General features: G+C 41.7%; 1 protein-coding gene across 2 annotated transcripts; it reads right to left on the bottom strand.

Moving 5' to 3' along the window:
- Positions 1–2,161: 2,161 nt before the first annotated feature.
- rabgef1 (RAB guanine nucleotide exchange factor (GEF) 1) lies at positions 2,162–22,190 on the bottom strand. Of its 2 annotated transcripts, XM_036594638.1 has the most exons (10): positions 22,127–22,190; positions 18,403–18,643; positions 15,438–15,634; positions 14,220–14,360; positions 11,352–11,518; positions 8,716–8,797; positions 5,983–6,115; positions 4,854–4,945; positions 4,282–4,538; positions 2,162–3,394 (listed from the first exon to the last, which is right to left on the bottom strand). In XM_036594638.1, exons 2-10 carry the CDS (start codon positions 18,579–18,581, stop codon positions 2,993–2,995), a joined length of 1,650 nt encoding a protein of 549 aa, XP_036450531.1. In that variant the 5' UTR covers positions 18,582–18,643; positions 22,127–22,190; the 3' UTR covers positions 2,162–2,992. The 2 variants fall into 2 exon arrangements, with proteins under 2 accessions (XP_036450531.1, XP_036450532.1); XM_036594639.1 differs by lacking the exon at positions 14,220–14,360 and having other exon boundaries at positions 2,993–3,394.
- Between the last annotated feature and the right edge of the window lie 1,281 nt (positions 22,191–23,471).

Genomic DNA, 23,471 nt, shown 5'->3' with positions numbered 1-23,471 from the left:
GACATCTGAACCATTTCACACCAAACCACTCTGAATCTCTCTGATTACATCACACACACAATTACAGGTTTTGAAAAATTGGTGGAATTCCCCTTTAAGATTGAAGCTAATTTACAAGTTCATTCATCATTATTTTTATCTACACTGAAAAAGCGGCGCTGAATTTACCTGATTTAAACGTGTCTATAATTTCCTCATTAATAAAATGTATTACATCAATACGATTACTGCCAAAGGTACGACTGTGTTGATGTAATATATTTTTAAAATACTGAATTAACCCATTAACGTCCATAAAAGTTCCTTTGGTCTGTGTTCTCTGAGCACAAAATTCATTAAGCTGCTCAAACCATATAGCTAAAAAACTAAAACTATAGCTTTTATCCCTCATTTATTACATTAATTGATCAGTAAACATCTATTCCTCACTTTTTCTATCCTATGAATACTTACTGAACGATAAGCCTCACACTGTGTTTACACTGATCCAGCACAGCGACGGACGTGAAGGTGGACTGCATGTGGGCGTTAACTGCTGAATCCAGTTAAAATGAAGTCTTACTAAATCAATATTTAAATAATTATGCTTTGATTTTTTGAATAATCAGAAACCCAAGCAAAGCTAGGCTGTGGTCCAGGTGGGCTGCGTTTCTAGACCCCTACGACATCTAAAGCTGTTCCAATCAGAAGAATTCTTGGAAATGCAGCCCAAGTTTAAGAGAATTGGCAGCGGATGAACCCAACTGCTACATGGTGTTTGGAAAAGCTAGTAGAACACACAGTAATATATCATCACAATTTTTTTCTGTTTTTATTTTTCTGCATTATTTGAGCCCAGCAGCTGATCCTTACATCTATATACATCCTTTACATATATATATATCCTTCTACCTCAGACTCAGACTTATACATTTTTGTATTTAAGGGGGCTACGTACCTAAGATTTTCACAACATTGTCACAACATTGAAATCTAATTCCTCAGAAAGCTGTGACAACGTTATCGTAGTCATGTAAATTCACTATTCTGGAGGTTTTTCTGGAGGTGTTTTGGAGATATTTTTGGTCAGCGATGATAAACAGTACCATTTCTTTAGTTTAGGGCAGGGGTCGGCAACACCTGGCTCTGGAGCCATTTTAGGTAAAAATAAAATAATCCTCCTTTACAGTAAAATAAAGCTCTGCTGATCGTTCAACACAGTTTAACAATAAATGGTCTTAAACTCTGGAGTTAATGTAGAACTGCTAATTCACTGAAATAGCAAAGAGAGCGATTTAAGATGAGCATCGATAATTTGGAGATTTCATAATCACTCCAGCTGGTTTCCTCATACGATTAATCTGCAGTGAGAAACTGTCAAACACTAAAAAGTCGTGAAGCTGAAGTCGCTTCTCTTTCGCCAGCTTCATGTTCGAATTTTCATGTTCCACCTTAAATGGTGCAGCAGTTAGCTACACAGATAGCTACGTTCTGGAGCCTCAGGCACCACTTAAGGTGGAACGGAAAAATTCAAACAAAAAGCTGGAGAATGAGAAACGACTTCAGCCGCGTAAAAAAGCAAACACTGAGAGACATTTTAAAAGAAACGGTTCTACTTTTGAGGAAAAGTTTCCTGCCAGAGATGTGAGAAAAGCGGCAGCTCAGCTAAATAGCCTATTCTAGTACATCAGCACATACTGAGACACATTTACAGCCAAGATGGTAAAATGGATATGAAATGTTGTGGCTCCCAAGGAGGTTTGACTTTTTGAAAGGACAAAATGGCTCTTCTTAACTTTTGGGTTGCGACTTCTGGGTTAGGATGTAAACTGAACGCAGTGTGTGAAACACACAGCTTTCAGTGAGTTTAACAGCTTTCTAATTAAACGTAAGACAGCATTTAATTACAAATTAGTCTGAATGTACTGCATCAATCACATCAACGGTATTTTCTCTAAATTTTGTGTGACGACTCCCTTATGATGACGGGCTGAAGCCTCAGTAGACCACTATGTTTTGCATTATGTAATGCAAACGAGGGTCCTTCGCAAGACAGTCCATCTTTCTCACTGCAGCCCAGCGGTTGGAACGCAGCTACTAATCACCCAAACATCTCCCGCTTTCTGATTGGGTAGACGCTCTGCATTGTCCAGATTAATTTGCATAAAGCTCAGCTATGCTATACTCCTAAATTCAATGTGCCGGTTCCATCATGTATCACACAGCCATGCGACGGACATGATGCTTCCCACAGAAAATGAATGTGGTGACCTGCCATGCTGGACCAATGTAAATGCAGTGTTATGATATTATAAGCCTGAGAACTTAATGAGCTAATTAAGTCTTTTGGTCACTATTGTTTTTGTTACAAAACAACAGAACATTAAAATTCGATTCTGAATAAAACTATGAAAATTACATATTATAATTGAAAATATTCAATTGTGTACCGTTAGAGGTTCATTTAATCTAAAACTATACAAAGTTTTATCACTTTAAACCCATCTGAACAAGTTCTGGGCCATTTTTCCTTCACCACAATAAGTTAAGCTGGTGAACATCAATGGTTTAATGTGGAAATGATGCACAATTAAGTAAATTCGGCGCATTTTTCTTCTGTGTACCTGCTCGAAAACCTAACCAGGATAGTCTGAAATATCATAAACTAATGCTTAACACTAGTTACATTAGTGCTGGGGTGTATAGTTTAAGTCCAGGTGAAAACCTCTAGTTTTGCAGCTTCTCTGCAGGCCTGCAGCTGCAGCTTGCTTGCGACTGCAGTGCTACTCAGTTTCATCACCAAAATGTAGCCAAGCGATTGCCGAAAACAAAGTGCAAGAGCTTAGAGGAACGATAAACAAACAAAAGTCCTCTAAATCCAACTATGGGCTGCAAATCAAAGCACCAAAACCAACTGCGATCAACGTCCATGACTCAAAATCCTCAGAAATCAGAACAGTGAGTCACGTCAGCGATAACAGCAGGCGCCAATCCGTCCTCAAAGCACCTCACGCTAGCCAGCGAACACCTGAGGCTGGAGCGGAGGTGGAAGCCTGTCACTTTCTACGTTTTCGGCATCTATGGCTGAGGCACGTGATTTGATCTCCAGTGGGAATTTCTCCAGGATGTCCTGGACTTCCCGAGCCACACTGTCCTGCCAGTCATTCAGCTCAGCCTGCATGGTGAGAGCTTCGTCCAGAACCTGCTGCTGACGCTTCTCCAGACATGTCAGCAGGTCCAGAGTGCGGTGGATCTGGCTGATGACGGGGTTGACGATGGGGGCGGATTGCGTCCAGGAGCCCGGATCCTCCTGTCTCCGTGGAGACACCTGGCCGGACATGTAGCGCTCGAAATCCTCCGGGCTCAGGTTCAGAGACTGAGCGTCCAGCTTCTCAATAAACGCCACAGCACAGCACTGCAGAGGGACAGACACAGAATCAGCACTGAACAGGTGGATACTGGACTGATTTTACATTATAATACACCGATCAGCCATAACATACCTTGTTTCTACGCTCACTGTCCATTTTAGCAGCTCCACTTACTATATAGGTGCACTTTGTAGTTCTACAGTTACAGACTGTAGTCCATCTGTTTCTCTGATACTTTGTTAGCCCCCTTTTACCCTGTTCTTCAGTGGTCAGGACCCCCATGGACCCTCACAGAGCAGGTACTATTTGGGTGGTGGATCATTCTCAGCACTGCAGTAACACTGACGTGGTGGTGGTGTGTTAGTGTGTGTTGCGCTGGTCTGAGTGGATCAGACACAGCAGAGCTGCTGGAGTTTTTAAACCCCTCAGTGTCGCTGCTGGACTGAGAATAGTCCACCAACCAAAAATATCCAGCCAACAGCATCCTGTGGGCAGCATCCTGTGACCACTGATGAAGGACTAGTGGATGACCAACACAAACTGTGCAGCAGCAGATGAGCTATCATCTCTGACTTTACATCTACAAGGTGGACCAACGAGGTAGGAGCGCCTGATAGAGTGGACAGTGAGAATAAGCTCAGTGTCCAGTCTTATCTGCGGTGCGACTGCACGTTTTTCATAGTTTTTTTTTGTTTGTTATTTATCTACTTATTACTTTTTATTTTGTGCAACCTGAATGGACAATACAATGTATTCTATTCTATTCATTCCAACAAAGCAGGAGCTCACATGATCAACTGGCCAATTGATTAAACAGGTGAGCTCCTGTATGTTTGGAATGAAAACCTGCGGCCACGCTGGCCCTCGGCAGACTAGACTGGACACCACAGGAGTACAGAATTTGTTCAGGATAATAAAGCTGCCGTCTCACCAGGTTGGTGAAGTAATAGCCGTCCTCGCCGGTCATGAGGCGGCTGGGGTTGCAGAAGCGGGTGATGTACTGGATGTTGGACTGCAGTCGGGGGGGGTTGGCCTTCAGAACGATGTAGATGAGCGTGGGCAGGAAATCGTCGGCCGAGGCCGGCTCCTTCTTAGTCACTTTAATAGCGTTGAAGATGTGTTTGCTGCAGCTGGTGATGCAGGCTAGCTTATCTCTGGGCACACGTTTAGAGTCCATCTCAATAATATCTGTGAGGAGGAAAACAATAAGATCAAATCTCAAGCCTTAGAAGTCACCCTGAAAAAAGGGAGTTATGAATATAATTTTTTTCTGTTTTTGACTCCAACCTTTTGTAAAATTGAATTTAAATGTATTCAGTATGTAACTGCGTAATAAATTAAGAAATGATGCGATTACATTTAAGTAATTTAGCAAAATGACATCTCTACATGTTTTAAGCCCGGCCCTGGACTGAACACAGAGAATCTGCGTTCAGAATGCTGTGAAGTCCAGGACTAGACTTGATCCCTAACCCAGAAGGATTAAAGAACAGACTGGTTTACCTGTAATAGCCTTCACTACACTGTCAGCCACTTCTGGGATTTCTTCATCCATAGGAACGCACAGCATCTGAATGGTCACCCAGTGTAGCGCCCTGCAACACCAGCACCGTCACCAGCACCGTTCACAACCCAACACCAATCAGAGCAACTAACACTGAGACATCTGCCACCTGCGACCAGTTATTTTAACATAGTTTCTGACTTTATTTCCACTATATTTTTCACTATTTTACCATATTTTCTGACTTTATTTCCACTATATTTTTACTTTTTTACCATATTTTCTGAGTTTATTACTGTATTTTCTGACTTTTTCACTATATTTTTTGACTTTTTAAACATACCTGTTTTTAAAACCTTTTTGCTATATTTTCTGAGATTTTTCACAATATTTTCAGACTTCTTCTTAATTTTTTTACTACATTTTAGCACATTTTCAGATTTTATTTTTCTTTTTTCAGTATATTTTACCAGACTCTTGTTCACAATACTTTCAGACTTTTTCTTACCCCATTTTTCTTTTTTTACCTTTTTTACAATATTTTCTGTTTCTTTTATTGCATTGTGTGATTTTCTCTTACTATATATATATATATATATATATATATATATATATATATTCTCCCCAATTTAGTCGTAGCCAATTCCACCCCGCTAGTTAGGACTCCCCCAGTCACACGATGCTATCAACGCTAGGAGGGTGAAGGCTAACACAGGCTTCCTCCGAGACCTGTGAAGCCAACCACCGCTTCTTTTCGAGCTGCTGCTCACGCAACGTCACTGGACAGCCGAACGCGCTCGGAGGAAAGCGCCAACCGCCAGATCTGTTACGTCAGCTAACAGACGCCTGCGCTGACTAGCATCGCGCTGAGTGATGGGGGGAGAAGGGCAGCCATCCCACCCACCCAGAGAGAGCGAGGCCAATTGTGCTCTCTCGGACTCCCGGCTACGGATGGCTGTAGCATCACCAGGGATCGAACTCGCGATCTCCTGATGATAAATGTTCTGATTTATTTACTATATTTTCACTTTATCATTAGTTTTAGATGATGATGACACAGACCTGTCCATATTATTTAGAGACTGCAGTTGGCAGACTGGACATAAAGGTCCGAGTAAAGCTCCTCACCGGATCCTGTGCTGTGTGGCCAGGTCCTTTTTCTCATCGTCCGTTGTCTCGGGACAGAACACGCTCTTATAGAGGCGGGTCATGATGTACTTCTCCACCTGATCCATCACTCGCTCCACCTTTTCAGAAGAACCTGCAGAGGCCGTAGAGAAGGAGTTACAGAGAGTTTAATGTGATTTTGTAGGCTGTAATTCTGGTCATCAGTCACCGGCAAGAAGCACAGAAACTATAAAGACATTTCGTCTAATTTACATACACCGATCAGGCATAACATTCTGACCACCTCCTTGCTTTCTACGCTCATTGTCCATTTTATCAGCTCCACTGACCAAATAGGAGCACTTTGTAGTTCTACAGTTACAGACTGTAGTCCATCTGTTTCTCTGATACTTTGTTAGCCCCCTTTTACCCTGTTCTTCAGTGGTCAGGACCCCCATGGACCCTCACAGAGTAGGTACTATTTGGGTGGTGGATCATTCTCAGCACTGCAGTAACACTGACATGGTGATGGTGTGTTAGTGTGTGTTGTGCTGGTGCGAGTGGATCAGACAGGAGTTTTAAACACTGTGTCCACTCACTGTCCACTCTGTTAGACACTCCTACCTTGTCAGTCCACCTTGTAGATGTAAAGTCAGAGACGATAGCTCATCTGCTGCTGCACAGTTTGTGTTGGTCATCCTCTAGCCCTTCATCAGTGGTCACAGGACACTGCCCACAGGACGCTGTCGGCTGGATATTTTTGGTTGGTGGACTATTCTCAGTCCAGCAGCGACATTGAGGTGTTTAAAAACTCCAGCAGCACTGCTGTGTCTGATCCACTCAGACCAGCGCAACACACACTCACACACCACCACCACGTCAGTGTTACTGCAGTGCTGAAAATGATCCACCACCCAAATAGTACCTGCTCTGTAAGGGGCCATGGGGGTGCTGACCACTGAAGAACAGGGTAAAAGGGGGCTAACAAAGTATCAGAGAAACAGATGGACTACAGTCTGTAACTGTAGAACTACAAAGTGCACCTATATAGTAAGTGGAGCTGATAAAATGGACAATGAGCGTAGAAACAAGGAGGTGGTCATAATGTTATGCCTGATCGGTGTATTTGCATACAGGTGTGTAATTTCTTTGTCCAAGTCTGTGATTGATTCATACACCAACACTCGGTCATCTCTCGCTGCTGTTTCTAAAATGAATTTTTAGGCTGCTTATTTCTTTCTTATGTCTTTTTGTCTTAGTGAAGCTTCTCTATCATAGTCCTGCACTGTTTATACAGGAACACTAACAATATTCAGATTATTGCTGCATTGCTTCTGTCAACCTCTTACTATTTCTCTTTATTAACTACAATTTCTCTTTCACGATTTTCTTTGTAAGCTCTTGCAATGCTGTAAATAAGCCCTTATTGATTTCTGTTGTTATTCTTGATAAATTAAAGGTATTTGTGATTAAAGTTTCAATATTTTAAAATTTTCTCCATTTCAAAACCAACATGTGGTCATCATTTTTTGTTCTAGTTCTACTATTTTTTGACACCATCATCATCCAGTTTTCGACAGTGCTGTAGTAAAACCAGCTTACATAACTAAGTCAGCGCTGGATTTATTTCCAGGATTACAGAACTGTTTTAATACGCTTAAGACTAACATGACCATTTCTAATGACCTCTACTACATACTGACCTCGCCAACTCACTGTCTGACCATTAAAAGAAATACTCAGCCTAATCTCTGTTTGCTACGGCGCTGGGCAAAAGTCAAAAACCATTTGTTTATTTAACTTTCAGTCAAAACGGCCATTTGAAAGAGCCCATCATGGAAAAACAAACCTTCCTCACTATTTTAAACAGAAGAGTCTGATGTAAAGCTCCCGTCAGCTGAGAGTTTAAGATGGAGTTTAAATAATGGAATTTCCTTTGATAAATAAAAAAAAATGTTTAATGTGAACATTACTTCAAAACCTACTCAGCCCATACCGTCCATATACGGAAATTAAACAGCAAGAACAGCTTCAATGTTCACTGTTTTGTGATCACAAAAACTAAGACATCTACATATATCCACCTACAGCAGTTTAGCCCCGCCCATTCAGCCTACAGCACTTTAGCCCCGCCCACTCAGCCTACAGCAGTTTAGCCCCACCCATTAAGCTACAGCAGTTTATACCCACCCATTCATACTGACATTATAAGCAGTGTTACAGCCTGGACTGCTTTTTGGCAGCCAATCAAAACAGAGCTCATTTGCATACATCAGTTTTAAAGGTGCAGTAACAAAAACAGGATAAAGAGAGGTTGGGAAATGGCCATGCAAAAAATAATTACGACTAATGAAGTGGAAAAAATAAAATACAAGATAAACGTAGGATACAGGCCCTTTAAGCTCAATGCGTTTATACACATAAGACAAATTCTAAGGCTTTTTTTGCCTGGACTGCATTTTAAATGAAGCACAATGCAAGGCAGCCAATCAGAACAGAGCTCATTTACATATACCAGCCTTAAAGGCACAGGAACAAAAACAGCCTGTTTAATTCTAAAGGATGACGATGCAAAAATAAACTGGCACATAAAACCTCACCAACATTATAAGAGGACCTCAGGAGAAAAATATAAGGAAAACGTGGGATACGGGATACAGGATACGGGATACGGGATACAGGATACGGGATACAGGTGCTTTAGAAACGGTTACAGTTTAATTGACTATGTGCTGAGTAATTAAAGGATCTTACCTTTGAAGTGAGTCATGAGGCGGTCAGACATGTTCTGGTAGAAATCCTGCACACACTCTGAGAGCTCATCAGCACCGAGGTCCTAAAACATCAGAGACACTTTCAATACTGAGCTGGAACCGATCACATCAATAACAGACAATAAACAGCAGGAACGGTGTTTGAAGAGCTGAATAAATATTGGACAGAAAAACGAGCGTTGGTGTGTTTATGACGTAACTTCTTGTACGCATTTGTCCTTCAAGTCTTTCACAAGTTTGTTGTGAGATAATCTTGGTGACGGCGCCAAGAAAACATGTTTGCACAACAGCGGCTCTGGGACTGAAATCATTCACGCCGAGGAAAAAAGCCAGAGTGAACCAGCAGCTGTAATCTGATCTTACTGCACATTGGCACTCGCTCTGAACAGGCCTGGGCTCCAATCAGTCGCAGCATAGATGTGTTAGTTGACTAATTACATTCATTTATTTGCACAATTGTTTTTTAGGTCGAGTTGTAAAACCACGTCCGAGGAGACAGTGGCCTTTACGAATACACTTTATGGACAAAAGTATTGGGACACCCACACATCACACACACTGGAGCTTTTATGACTCCCATTCTAAATCCATAGGCATTAATATGGAGTTGGTCCCCCTCTGCAGCTCTAACAGCTTCCACTCTTCTGGGAAGCTTCTACAAGATGTTGGAGAGTCTGTGGGAATTTCTGCTCATTCATCCAGAAGAGCATTAGTGAGGTCAGACACTGATGTTGGATGAAAGGGTCTGGCTCACAATCTCCATTCTAGCTCATCCTAAAGGTGGTTGGTATAGTGTGGTGGGTAACACCTCTGCCTTCTATGCTGTAGACTGGGGTTCAGTCCCCGTCTGGGTAAGCACTCTACACTATACCGACAAGAGTCCTTGGGCAAGACTCCTAACACTCCTAATGCTCTGGATAAGAGCGTCTGCCAAATGCAGAAATGTAAATGTGTTGGATGGGGTTGAGGTCAGGGCTCTGAGAGGGTCAGTCAAGTTCTTCCACACCAAACTCACCCAGCCATGACTTTTTGTGCACTGGGGCTCAGTCATGCTGGAACAGGAAAGGTTCTTCACCAAACTGTTCCCACAAAGTTGGAAGTGTGGAAGCATTAAGATTCCCCTTCACTGGAACTGAGGGTTCTAGACCAACCCTTGAAAAACAGCCCCATATCATCATCCCTCCTCCACCAAACTCTACAGCTGGCACAGTGCAGTCAGGCAGGTAACGTTCTCCTGGCATTCGGCAAACCCAGACTCGTCCATCAGACTGACAGGTAGAGAAGTGTGACTGGTCACTCCACAGAATACGTTTCCACTGCTCCAGAGTCCAGTGGCGGCATTTTACACCACTCCATCTGACGCTGGCATTGTGCTTGGTGATGTAAGGCCTGCATGCAGCTGCTCAGCCATGGAAACCCTGCCATGGAGCTCCCGATGCAGTTTCTGTGCTGATGTTGATCCAGAGGAGGTTTGAACTCTGCAGTTATTGATCAGCAGAGCGTTGATCTCTTTTATGCTCTATGCTCCTCAGAACTCAGCGACCCGCTCTGTAACTTTACGTGGTCTGACACTTTGTGGCTGAGTTACTGTGGTTCCCAATTTTTACTAATACACTCAAAGCTGATCGTGGAAAATCTAGGAGGGAAGAAATTTCACAAACTGACTTGTTTCAACGATGTCTTCCTATTACAGCACCACGCTCGGATTCAGTGAGCTATTTACAGACATTCTTTCACTAATGTGTGTAAAGGCAGGCTGCATGGCTAGCTGCTTGACTTTATACACCTGTGGCAATGAGACTGAATTAAACACCTGAATTCAGTGATTATAAGGTGTGTCCCAACACTGCTGTCTATACAGTGTATGTCGTCTCAAACTGAATAGCCTGTTTTTGGCAAGTCTTTATCAATTGTCTTATGCGTATTTGAAGATACAGGCAAAATGTTTCAACCTCAAATTCTGAATCAAACCATTTTGTCTCTTTTATAAATAAGAACCGAAAACTGAAAAAACCCCAGCAGCACTGCTGTGTCTGATCCACTCAGACCAGCTCAACACACACTAACACACCACCACCACGTCAGTGTTACTGCAGTACTGAGAATGATCCACCAACCAAATAGTACCTGCTCTGTGAGGGTCCATGGGAGTCCTGACCACTGAAGAACAGGGTAAAAGGGGGCTAACAAAGTATCAGAGAAACAGATGGACTACAGTCTGTAATTGCAGAACTACAAAGTGCACCTATATAGTAAGTGGAGCTGATAAAATGGACAATGAGTGTAGAAACAAGGAGGTGGTCAGAATGTTATGGCTGATCGTTGTATCTGTGTTTCCATGTGTGGATGGTTTCAGCCTGCAGTGTTAATGTTGGGGCTGTTGAATAACTGAAATACGGCCAGTTTATCAGCAGCTAGCTTGGTTTTTTGTTGACATGCCCCCCCAACTCGGAAACTCATTGAAGAATCCGAATTTCCCACTAGTAAATACAACATTATGGTGCCATTCATGTGCCTCCATCTCATAAACACGATACTTCTGACACGACTTGAAGGCAGCAATATATTCTGTGATTTCTGGCAAGATGCTCAGCTCTCTGCCGTCAGATTCCTCACCTTTTTGTTAGCCATGCTCTCGATGAAGGCTCGGCTCTGTTTGTGGATTTCTCGTCCGGGTTTCTGCAGGTTCTTCAGGAAGTCCACGAAGTCTCTGGACACGCGGTCGGTCTCCAGGCTCGGCTGCCGTGTGAAGGAGGGACTGTGCGACTTTCCTTCATGGCTCTCTGCATGAAAGCGTACACATACACAAGCAGAGAGAGCAACAAATTAAAACCACTCATCTTCTGCAGGGTGCATTTTCATAATATAGTCCTTTAGAGAGTCGGCCTCCTTCAAAAAACACTCAAATCCGCCCTGTTTCCCTCTTTACCCCAAAAGCAGTCGATCAACAAAGAGATATCTGGTGTCTGAAATTTGCTTCTTTAGTTTTAGCACTGACGGACATTATTCAGACTGATACGGTTTTCAGCTATGCTATCGTACATCTGCCCAATAGTTCTTCAAAAAAAGAACCTTTAGAATCTTCTCTAATGTAAAGGTCATTTCTCAAATACTTCACGTGCACTGACCACATTTGAATGTTCAATACATTGATTTAACCCAGACTGACTCTGAGGATTCAGTCATTGCAGCAGGCAGATAGAGGAGGAATGCGGCTTCACGCTAATCCTTTAAAAAGAAGGAATTTCTGATTAAATATTGATCTGTGGCAAATACCAGAATCTACGAAACGCCCAGTTGTTACTTAACAGGGTCAATCCATGTTAAACAACCGCTAATACATTTGTTTGAAGCAGCTAAGCAAACAGATTAGCGAGAGTTACCCGTGTGCTAATCACACTAAACATCTGGCCCAAAATCAAAGTGTCAACCTGGCTAAACAGAAATTCACCCCTATAATCCTATATACTATTCACAAGGAAAGAACATTTCACCATGTATTCCTGCAGAACATGAGCTCAGCTAACATCTACAGTGTCCATCAATAGTTTGGGGACGGCTTGCTTTTCAAAATGTTTTAATGGACGAGCATTTATTCTTTGTTGGTTTCCAAAAACCCACCACACAGCATAGAGAGCTGTTTAGATCTTTCCATTTTCACCTGGAAATAAAGCAAAAAACTGAACAAAAGTGCCAAAAGAACTCAAACCTTTCAGGTGTTTAAACCACCTTGTTGACGATAAATAATGATTATCATATAGCTGCTCTACGATCACTCAAGCTTTGCAGGTGAACAAAAACCAAGTATTTCTCTGAACGTTGCCCTCAAACTTTTGATGGGATGTTACACATATTGACCCACCTCTGAGCCTGGAAACCAGAGCTGCCCATCAGAAAGAAAATGAGGGACAGCATGATGACAAAACAGCAAAATTAAATGAGTGGAGCAGCATAAAACATATTTTACACACACACACACACACACAAGCACTGAAAACGGACAGATGCAAAAACACACACAGCCGAGAAAGAAAACATGCCGATGGTCAGCAGCAAAAAGAAACCAAGCATGACTGAACGATAAATTGAACTTGAATGACCTTTTATGGTCAGAAGTACTATACAGAGAAAGAGTACTATACTGACGTACTACATGGATGTGCAGTACTATACTGAGGTACTAGATGGATGTGCAGTACTATACTGAGGTACTACATGGAGCTACAGTACTACACTGAGGTACTATATAGAGGTACTGTCTAATGCTGAGCTACTACATGTAGGTACAGTACTACTGAGGTACTATATGGAGGACCAGTACTACACTGTGCTACTATCTGGAGCTAATATGTTACATAGTACTCTATGGAGGTAAAGTACTATACTGAGGTACTGTAGGATGGTACAGTACTATACTGAGCTACTATATGGAGGTACAGTACTATACTGAGTTACTATATGGAGGTAAAGTACTATATTGTACTATATGGAGGTACAGTACTATATTAAGATACTATATGCAGGAAAAGTACTATACTGAGCTACTTTATATAGGTAAGGTGCTATCCTCAGCTACTATATGAAGATGCAGTACTATATTAAGGTACTATATGGAGGTGCAGTACTACACTGAGGTACGGTATGGAGGTTAAGTACTATACTGAGCTAATAAATGAAGGTACAGCACTATATTGATGTACTATATGGAGATGCAGTGCTATACTGAGCTACTATATGGAGGTAAAGTACTATATTGTGCTACATGGAGGTACAGTACTATATTAAGGTACTATATGCAGGAAAAGTACTATACTGAGCTACTATATGAAGTTGCAGTACTATATTGTACTGTATGCAAGTGCTGTACTATACTGAGGTATTGTATGATGGTGCAGTACTATATTGAGCTACTATGTGGAGGTAAAGTATTATACTGAGCTACTATATGAAGGTACAGTACTATATTAAGGTACTATATGGAGGTCCAGTATTACACTGAGGTACAGTATGAAGGTGTAGTACTACATTGAGGTAGTTAAGGGATAATGAGAAACAGTTTGGAGGAGCAGTACTACACTGAGGAACTATATGGAGGTACAGTTCTATATTGAGGTACTATATGGAGGTAAAGTACTATACTAAGCTATTATATGAAAGTACAGTACTACATTGTAGTATATGAAGCTACAGTACTAGACTGAGGTACTTTATGGAGTTAGTACATAGAGGTACCGTATACAGAGATAATGTATATACAGATACTATATGTGGGTACTCATGTATATGATATACACGTACTATATGAAAGCATTATACAGAAGTAACAATATATGGAGCCTTATACACATACCACACAGGAACACAGAGGAGATTCGACAGGAGGTTTTGTTTCTGAACTCAAAGCCTTCACACAGATAAAAGCACTCAAGCGGCACATTAAGAACTGAAAAGGAAGATCACTGCAATCTCTACATTTACATCTACCTTCAGTAGGAGAGCCCATCTCCCAGTTTGGGGTAAAAATGCCCCTCAGGTCCCTCAGCAGCGTCTCCCCGTGGCTCTCTCTCCTGCCCTGAAACTTCTCCCCTCTCTCTCTCTCCTCATCCCTCTCTCTCTCACACGACACTGAGGGGGCAGCAGGATGGAGTATGGGGCAAATTATATGGAGTGGAAGATAGACAAGGTGGAGGGAGAGAGAGAGAGAGAGAGAGAGAGAGAGAGAGAGAGAGAGAGAGAGAGAAAGACAAAGGGGAAAAAGAAGCAGATAGAGAGAAAGAGTAGCGCATGCAAGTGGATTGTGATGAAACGGATTAAAAAAAGGAGGAAATGAGAAACTAAAATGCGGAGGGAATCAATGATCATTCGCTTTAATCATCAAAATGAAAGGGAGATAAATTATGATCGAAACCAAATGGCGGGTGAATGTAGTAACGAACTGAATTCGCTAATTTAGGCTCAACGTTATTTGAGGTTGTCTTTTAATAAAGAACGGCCTTCACCGACAGCACAGATCAAAGAAAGAAAAATGAAGCAATGAAGTGTTGAAATGAGGAACTGATGACACCGAAGACGTAAATAGCGCGAGTTCTGAGAATAAATCGGGGACACGGTTGACTAGTCTGACCAGAAATGCGGTGTGGAGTGTTCAGATTTAGAACGAAGAAACAAACAAACTGTCACAACTACCCAAACAAAAGTGAAAGTCAGCCCCAAAATAACTGATAAGAGCTGATAGCAGGTACAGATGAAAGGCTTTTAAGAAGCCATCACATTCCTTTAGGATCAGGCAGCAAAGCTGGAACAAACAACACCTAAACTGGGTTCTAGAGCATCTACAAAAAGAACAAACTGAGAAAATCTGTAGTGTTTTACTTCTATTCATGTTACGCCCGCAAATGTGTTCTCTGCAGTTGTGAAGTTGGACAAGCTTGGCACAGTTTTTCATTAGGTTGAACGAATAACTGACTCTAAATGTAGGTATTGTGATATAACCCGAGTCTGTTCTACAGTTTCTCATTAGGTTGAACGAATAACTGACTCTAAATGTAGGTATTGTGATATAAACTGAGTCTGTTCTACAGTTTCTCATTAGGCTGAATGAATAACTGACTCTAAATGTAGGTATTGTGATATAAACCGAGTCTGTTCTACAGTTTCTCATTAGGCTGAATGAATAACTTCCCTGTGTGCCGAATGTCGTACCTTTCTTAGGTGCGGTGCGAGAGGACGGGCTGAAGAACTTTTTCACTGTGGTCACTTTACGAGTCTTCTCGTTGGTTTTCTTCTCCTCAAACTTGGAGAAAGGTGTGAGACTGGGCTGAGACTGAGACGGCTGAGCCGGAGACTGTGACTGGGAGCCGTGGCTGCTGGCATAGGCCGCTTCCTCCTCTCTCTGCAACCTACAACACAAGTGAAATTACCACAAACATACAGACTAATCATTAATAGACTGAATCAGTGTGACATACAGTTATCTATAAATTTAGGCTTCAGTACAGCTGCAGCTGTTTGCAGCTACGCTAATGTACTTTAGTCCATGTTTATAGATAACAGTGAGTCAGAAACCACATAACCACGTCTTTTAGTGATAACATGCAGACGGCAAGCAGAGGAAGAGTATCAGGACTTTCAGTGCTGCCCAACTGAGGACGTTTTCACACCTGAAAGTCCGAACCAAGGTACATGTTTGTGTTAAATTGTTTACATTTGATCCGTTTTGGTTCGGTTATCTTATTTAGTCAGTTCATTCATTTTTGTTTCATATTGCACTTTAGCAAGCGCACTACATAGCGCACCTATGACACACCTACACCGATCAGCCATAACATTATGACCACCTCCTTGTTTCTACACTCACTGTCCATTTTATCAGCTCCACTTACTATATAGGTGCACTTTGTAGTTCTACAGTTACAGACTGTAGTCCATCTGTTTCTCTGATACTTTGTTAGCCCCCTTTTACCCTGTTCTTCAGTGGTCAGGACCCCCATGGACCCTCACAGAGCAGGTACTATTTGGGTGGTGGATCATTCTCAGTACTGCAGTAACACTGACGTGGTGGTGGTGTGTTAGTGTGTGTTGTGCTGGTATGAGTGGATCAGACACAGCAGTGCTGCTGGAGTTTTAAACACTGTGTCCACTCACTGTCCACTCTATTAGACACTCCTACCTCGTCAGTCCACCTTGTAGATGTAAAGTCAGAGATGATAGCTCATCTGCTGCTGCACAGTTTGTGTTGGTCATCCTCTTGTCCTTCATCAGTGATCACAGGACGCTGCCCACAGGACGCTGTTGGCTGGATATTTTTGGTTGGTGGACTATTCTCAGTCCAGCAGTGACACTGAGGTGTTTAAAAACTCCAGCAGCACTGCTGTGTCTGATCCACTCAGACCAGCGCAACACACACTAACACACCACCACCACGTCAGTGTTACTGCAGTACTGAGAATGATCCACCACCCAAATAGTACCTGCTCTGTGAGGGTCCATGGGGGTCCTGACCACTGAAGAACAGGGTAAAAGGGGGCTAACAAAGTATCAGAGAAACAGATGGACTACAGTCTGTAACTGTAGAACTACAAAGTGCACCTATATAGTAAGTGGAGCTGATAAAATGGACAATGGCATAGAAACAAGGAGGCGGTCAGAATGTTATGCATGATCGTTGTATATCCTGTCATCACTCCATATGTGGACTGCATCTCCCTAGGCTTCACAATGACTGGGAGCTTTTTCCATTTGAATGGAGAAAAATGAATATCCTCCCTCTCTCTCTCTCTCTCTGATCCTCTCAGAGAACATGGGATAAGTTCCTGCATTTTTGTGGTGTAGCACGCCTTGTGGGCTCATGGAAGACGCTGGAGGCAGGGTTCAGAGTTGCAGCAGCCAGTACTTTAATTTTCACTCTAAACAAAAACACAAAAAAACAACAAAAATCTAGCTAAGCAAGACTTTTCAGTCCTTTATCACTGGAGCTTTTCAGCTCTTCACTCTTGTCGTTGTTGCTGCTGCTGCTTGTCTCTCTCCTTGCTCCCTCTCCGCTTATTTTAAAAGGCGCTAATGCTGCCAGCCAGATCAGCATCAGCCGAGAGGGAAAGAGAGCTCGTTGCTCCGCCTCCTCATTACCACCCCCGCTCTGCAGCTCGTCCGCCCGGATCAAACGTAAGGCAAGTTAAAGTGGCCTCACTGCAGGACCAGAGGCGGCACCCAGGAGGTGGGGCTTGGGGCTCACACACCGTCCCACACTCACTCACTGTTCTCTCCCCGCATTCCCACCGGCTCTCGCGGCCGTCATCGGGGCCCAGGGAACGGGCGCATGCCACATATGGGTTTTGACCTTTTCACTGTACCAAATTACAGTCAAATATTTGGTCTCCTCCCCGTGAGCTACCTCGCATCAACTTCCTGTGATCGGTCCGAATGTCCGAACCATCCAAAAGTGTAATCACACAGCAGATGAACCGAACCAGGGTTTAGTTTGATCCGGACCACCTTTTTTGTTCGGACCAAATTTTGGTCCTTTGGTCTGGCCCTGTGATGGACTGGCAACCTGTCTAGGGTGTTTCCTGCCTCCCGCCCAATGACCACTGGGATAGGCTCCAGCTCCACCCACAACCCAGAAGGATAAGCAGCTTAGAAAATGTGTGTGTTTGGTCTGGACCGTGGTCCGAGGCACCTTTCACACCTGCTATTTTGTTTCGGACCAACCTGAACAGTCCAAAGCTCTGGACCAAACAAAGCACCCTGAGATTTGTTTCCACCAACGAAGGTTCCAAGAGATCTTTGTTGTGTTCAATTATACATTAAACAATAATTCTAACTGCTTTTGAATGTATAATGAAAAATCCATCATGCATACTTAGATGGGGTCTATTTGTGAGGAAGGTGTTGATGGACGCTACTGTCCCACACATCAACATGAAGTGGAAACGAAGGAGCCCCTCATTGTGGGTGAAAACTTTGGAAATGTGGCAGATGATGAGTTAGCAAGCTAACAACCTGACACATACATTATATGGCCAAAAGAATGTGGACGACACTCTCCATAAAACGCCACCTCCAGTCTACTGTTTACATGTATGGCTTATAGTGTAAGTGTTCAGTGTACAGTTGAGACGCAGCAGTTTCCATACTGCGCCGTTCTGAGTGACCCATCAGTCTCACTCACTTCTCGGCCAGCGCCCAGTCCTCCTGGATTTGTTTCTGCCGCGCCCGCTGGTACTCCTCCCTCCAGCACTTAGAGCACAGTCCCTGCCAGGCGGCGTTTCCATAATAACCGCAGCCTTTCTTACACAGCAGCTCCGACTGGTCGACGTGGATCCCCCGGCGCTCGGACCGTTGACTCATTCTGGCCACTTACCTGTGCTGAGCAAACAAACGCGTTCACCTTTCCACAGAGGCTGGAGACTCTGTTTAAAGAACAAACACAAAGGACACAGTCAGCTCAATGCCCATGCGCCAAACACAAGACAGGCCTGTGACGCACAGCGTGTCCCAATTCAGGGGCTGGATCCTTCGAAGGCTGCTTAGACCTGCGAAGGCTGAACTGAAATGAGACGGTCTGCCCTACGGCGGATTTTCTGTTCCGCCGTTCCCACCTTTACCATTGCGCTGCTCCTGTCAAGTTCTTTTGAAGTTCTTTAAAGACGGAGCCAGAAACTTTGAAACTTTGATTTTAGTTGTTTATTTTTTTCATTTATTAGAACTGGAGATGCTTCACCGCCATCTACTGAGGAGATTCCGTGCCGGCGAGGATTCGAGAACATTTGTATCGTTAGCCATTTGCCTCAGTTTAAACCCAATACTTATATTTAAAAGACTCTCCTCAGCCGCCGTTCTCTCCTCTGTTGACGCCATGTTCTCAAATCCTTGCCAGCACGCAGTGAACCTCAGGATATGTTGGCTTGCCATAGAAAAGGACACATTTCTCGGCCACATATGAAGGAGCATTCGAAATGGGACAGTCTAGTCGCACCGCTGTGATGCAATCGGCCTTCAAATGCAGCCTCTGAAGGACGCAGCCCTGAATTGGGACACAGCTGCCAGTCACGAAATTATTTTAATTTTCTAATTTTCTTATTAGCCTGTTTCACCCTGAGATGCACTACAGTCCCCAGCATGCATTGCAACATAGTGTGTGTTCTGACCCCCCAACAACAATCTATGGACAAGCGGTTACACAAAATGAAAAGATGCCTGGTGTCTAATTCAAGCATAAAGGCAGTTTTAAAAAACTACCTAAAACTATTTTTTTTTGTTAGAATTATTTTAAGGAAGTTTTCAGTGCCTATTTTGCTGTTGCAGTTTCGACATATTTTCAATAAACAATGATCCTGTTAGTGGTTGAGTTTGACACCCCCGGCTTAATGCATGGGTTAGTTTGGGGAAAAATGCAATTACTATTATTATTAGCAGTAAATAATAGTTATTACTATTATAATACACTGTTACTAATTCTACAACTACTAATAATAATACTAATTCGAATAGTACTTTTTATTTTAATTACAAAATCTCAAAATACTTTTCATAGGAAAATAAGCAAAACACTACAAGGCTAAACCGTTCCAGTTCAAAAGTGGTGAGATGTTCCTTTAGATTGATGGATAATGTGTTGAATATGGTTCTATATAGAACATTTTTGAAAATAGTTCAATATTACCCCAAGCTTGACATCGTAACAATAGTAGAACTCTTTTAGGTGCTATATAGAACCATAAAATAGGTTCTTTATAGAACTATGCACAAACACATTCTCCATCAATCTGAAGAACGCTTTTACGATGTAGAGAACCATTTAAGCATGAAAACGGCTCTATATAGAACTCATGGCGATCGCTCCAGTCTGTTGCTGAGTCAGCACTGGTTAAAAAGACTAGACCAAATGACCACAGCTAATCCGGCTGTAATGATTAGTCAATAAAAAATGACAAAAAGTTGCTTTCTTAATTAATAAGCAGTTAGTATGCAGTCAGCATGATGGTAATCGCTGTTGTCGGAAGAAAATCTCCACTTTTGACCTTTTTCATTTTTTGACATAATTTGAAAATACCCGTTGCTCTTTACATTGTATGTAAATTTCATAATAAATGGACTAAAAGAAACAACCCCAAAATGACTTTAAAAATGTCTGGTTCCTTTGACTTACATTAAAAGTAAAATATGTTTTCTCCTTCTCCTGTAAAGTTACCATTTTGGAGATACAAGGTTTTGTTCCAACAGCAGCGAAATACATATTTTAGATTGTCATACTGCTCGCTCATACGGTAAGAAACAAAGATGGACACACAATTATCTGTATTTTTAACCACATTATGTTTATCTCTTCTAAAGTATTCTGGAATCTCTGAACAGTTGTGCATGTTTATTACTGTTCAGCAGAAATCTATTACACTATATTACGCTATAAAAACAGTAGACAGTAATCTACTCTCTCCTCAGTTACATAACGCTCTTTTTCAGGTTTGATTTCATGCTGTTGTGTTGGTTCAGCTCCTGGGCTGCATTACTCCTGCTCGCTCCTCTCAGTCTGGAGCCTTTTATTTTAGACTAAAAAGAGAACATATCTAACAGACTTCAGCTCCTCTGCTGACAGATGCAGGATGGACTAAGAAGGTTTTTTTTTGAGCTTCTATTTTTGTCCTTCACTTCACATTGTTTTTCAGAAAAGTACTTTTACTTTCACTGCAGTGAGAAAACTTTCATTTAAGAACTACACAAACCTCTTCACCACAACCACGACAGGGTTAGAACAGGCGAGGCAGAGCAGCTCAGGGAAAACGTGCTCTAATATTTATTAATAAGCATAGGGGTGGGCGATATGGCAAAAATATATCATGATACTTCAAGACATTTTCACAATACACGATATCCACCACAATATTTAGTTCTTATGAGATTTAATAAGTTGGAACAGACAAGATCCTTAAAGGAAACATAAAAATACAACAATAATAATAATAATAATAATAATTAGTTATGTACACTTTACTGCCATGGTACTGCCTTATTTCTGCAACCTGATAGTTTTGAGATAAAACACAGTTTTGGTAAAATAGTGGGGTACTATATGTACCTCTTCACCCTGAATACATCTAATAAAACATTTTAAGCCCAAACTAATCTGAAATAATAAGGGACTATTCTGCCTCACAACACCCTGTATATTATGTATCCCTCCACCATGAATGGATTTTAAGGTCAGAACCTTCTTGAAACTATCATAAAACAGTGTCTCAGTCATCAGGCAGTGAATTCATAACCATTTCATGTAGGAACTTTCTGTGAGGGAGCTTTTAGAGGTGGACGTCTGGTTCCTATCACGACCACTGTGAACAGTTCTGACTCGGTAAGTTTCTCTAGGACGGAGCGTTTCACACCAAACCGCTCTGAACCACTGTTTACATCTGAACCGTTATTTATGCAGACACTTTGGAAAACCGGTGGAGTTTCTAGACTAACCCCTTTAAGAATGGTTTAAAAAGAGCTGGTGTGTTCAGGAGCTGCAGATTAATATACTGACATTAGACCTGTCTGCCTGTCAGCGCTGCGTAACAAGGTTTAAAGTGGCTCAACTACATTTAACTGGATAACGCTAAAACAGAACAGACGCCAGCTGCTTGTTCGAACTTTCCGTTCCACCTTAAATGGTGCTGCAGTTACATTCGGGCGCCTGAGGAGCCAGAGTGTAACCGCAGCGGTGGTTAAGGTGGAGCGGAAAGTTCGAACAAGCAGCCAGCTTTAGCCTGGTTTGCAGCCTAAACACGAGCGATAATCTGCAAACCAACGAACACTTCAACTGTTAGGCTCACTATAGATGGCTTAACGGCGAGAAAGCAGCACTTAAGCACCGTTAAAGTCCAGTAAAAGTGTAATATTTCTTTATTATTTACCTGAACGGCTTCAGTCCTGCACCGCAGCGCTCCGTCTCTTCCGCCTCTTCCGCCTGCCTCGCTGGTATGTAAGCATGTGGGCGGCGCAAGGCAGGTAGGCGGGCCCTGGCGCCGTATCCACCCAATCAGCGCGTACTTTGATTTATTGACAGAAGCGTGACATTTAGCCCCGCCCCCAACAAACGGCACTGATTTAAAAAAACAATACGGAGTCTGAGGAAGGACACGGGAGGCATGATAAGGTAACGGGTAGCGGAATGTAAACAAAATAAAAACGACACAAAAAGAATAATTATGACCTTTTTTTAATGACCAGGAATATTTTTATCTATTATTTGCAAATTATAAAATATCCTCTGCAAACTGTAAGTGAAACTAAAAGTGTTTAAGCCTAAATTCAAAATATTTATATACTGTTTTACTGATTTCAACTCCCATAAGAACATTCTACGTCTCAATATATGATTATACATGATTTATTTTAAATATATTATTTTTAGATACAAAAAGCTGCACGTGCACCCCATGCTGTTCAGCTAATTAATATTTTTTATGTTTTATAATTTATCATTTTTTGTATTGCCTGATTGAGTGATCAGAAAAAAAGATTTTTTAAAATATAAAACAGTTCTACAGCAATAACATAGCTGGAGTGCTACTTGTGGTTAAGCCTAAATACAAAATAAAAGTTCTATTTGCTAGTTAATGGGTCACTTTACACAAGAATGCATTTTTTTATGTTTTAACTATTGTTTTTACTTTTATCTCTTTACTTTTTATTTCTTTTATTAGTATTCTTTTTATTTCTTTTATTATTGTCAATTTATTGTCACATCTATTTCTTTTATTTCATTATGTTTTTATTTATTTTATCCTTATCTGCTCTGTCACTTGATAAGTTGTTATATTGTAATTTTAATCGTTTATTGATTTAACAGTGTATTGGTACCTTCTTATTATTAAATTTACTTTTATGATTTTTATTATTTAATTGTAGCATTTGATTTATTTTTTCCCGTACAGCTTCTCAATCCCTGATTCCTGTATTACTCAGGTACATGATAAATGAGGGTCTCCCTCAATGTGTTCCCGGTTTGAATAAAGGTTGATTGATTTTTTTAAGCAAAAAAAAAAAATCAAGTTAATCAGGTTGGCCTACTCCTCTCCTGCTGCGTATACAATAACTGCATTCACAAAAATGGCAAAATATACATAAGTTTATTGTCAGCACAATAAAGCAGTAGAACAATAATGCAGTACAAACATTAGAATTCATCACATTTACAGCAGAGTGCAAGTGAAGTTGCATCAAGTTATTTTTCAGCACAAAAAATGTCCACTGAGT

This window comes from Colossoma macropomum, unplaced genomic scaffold, assembly GCF_904425465.1.
Source record: "Colossoma macropomum unplaced genomic scaffold, Colossoma_macropomum, whole genome shotgun sequence".
In the NCBI taxonomy this organism is placed as follows: Eukaryota; Metazoa; Chordata; class Actinopteri; order Characiformes; family Serrasalmidae; genus Colossoma; species Colossoma macropomum.
The sequence above is the reverse complement of the archived record's forward strand: the minus strand, read 5'-3'. Positions and strand labels throughout refer to the sequence as shown.

What these genes read in the sequence shown, in the direction of transcription:
- rabgef1 (XM_036594638.1), bottom strand. Translation starts at nt 18,581, where the DNA reads ATGAGTCAACGGTCCGAGCGCCGGGGGATCCACGTCGACCAGTCGGAG. An exon ending in TCGCACCGCACCTAAGAAAG is followed by an intron (nt 14,361 to 15,437) that starts GTACGACATTCG and finishes CTGCCCCCTCAG; the next exon opens with TGTCGTGTGAGAGAGAGAGG. An exon ending in GATGGGCTCTCCTACTGAAG is followed by an intron (nt 11,519 to 14,219) that starts GTAGATGTAAAT and finishes GCTTTCATGCAG; the next exon opens with AGAGCCATGAAGGAAAGTCG.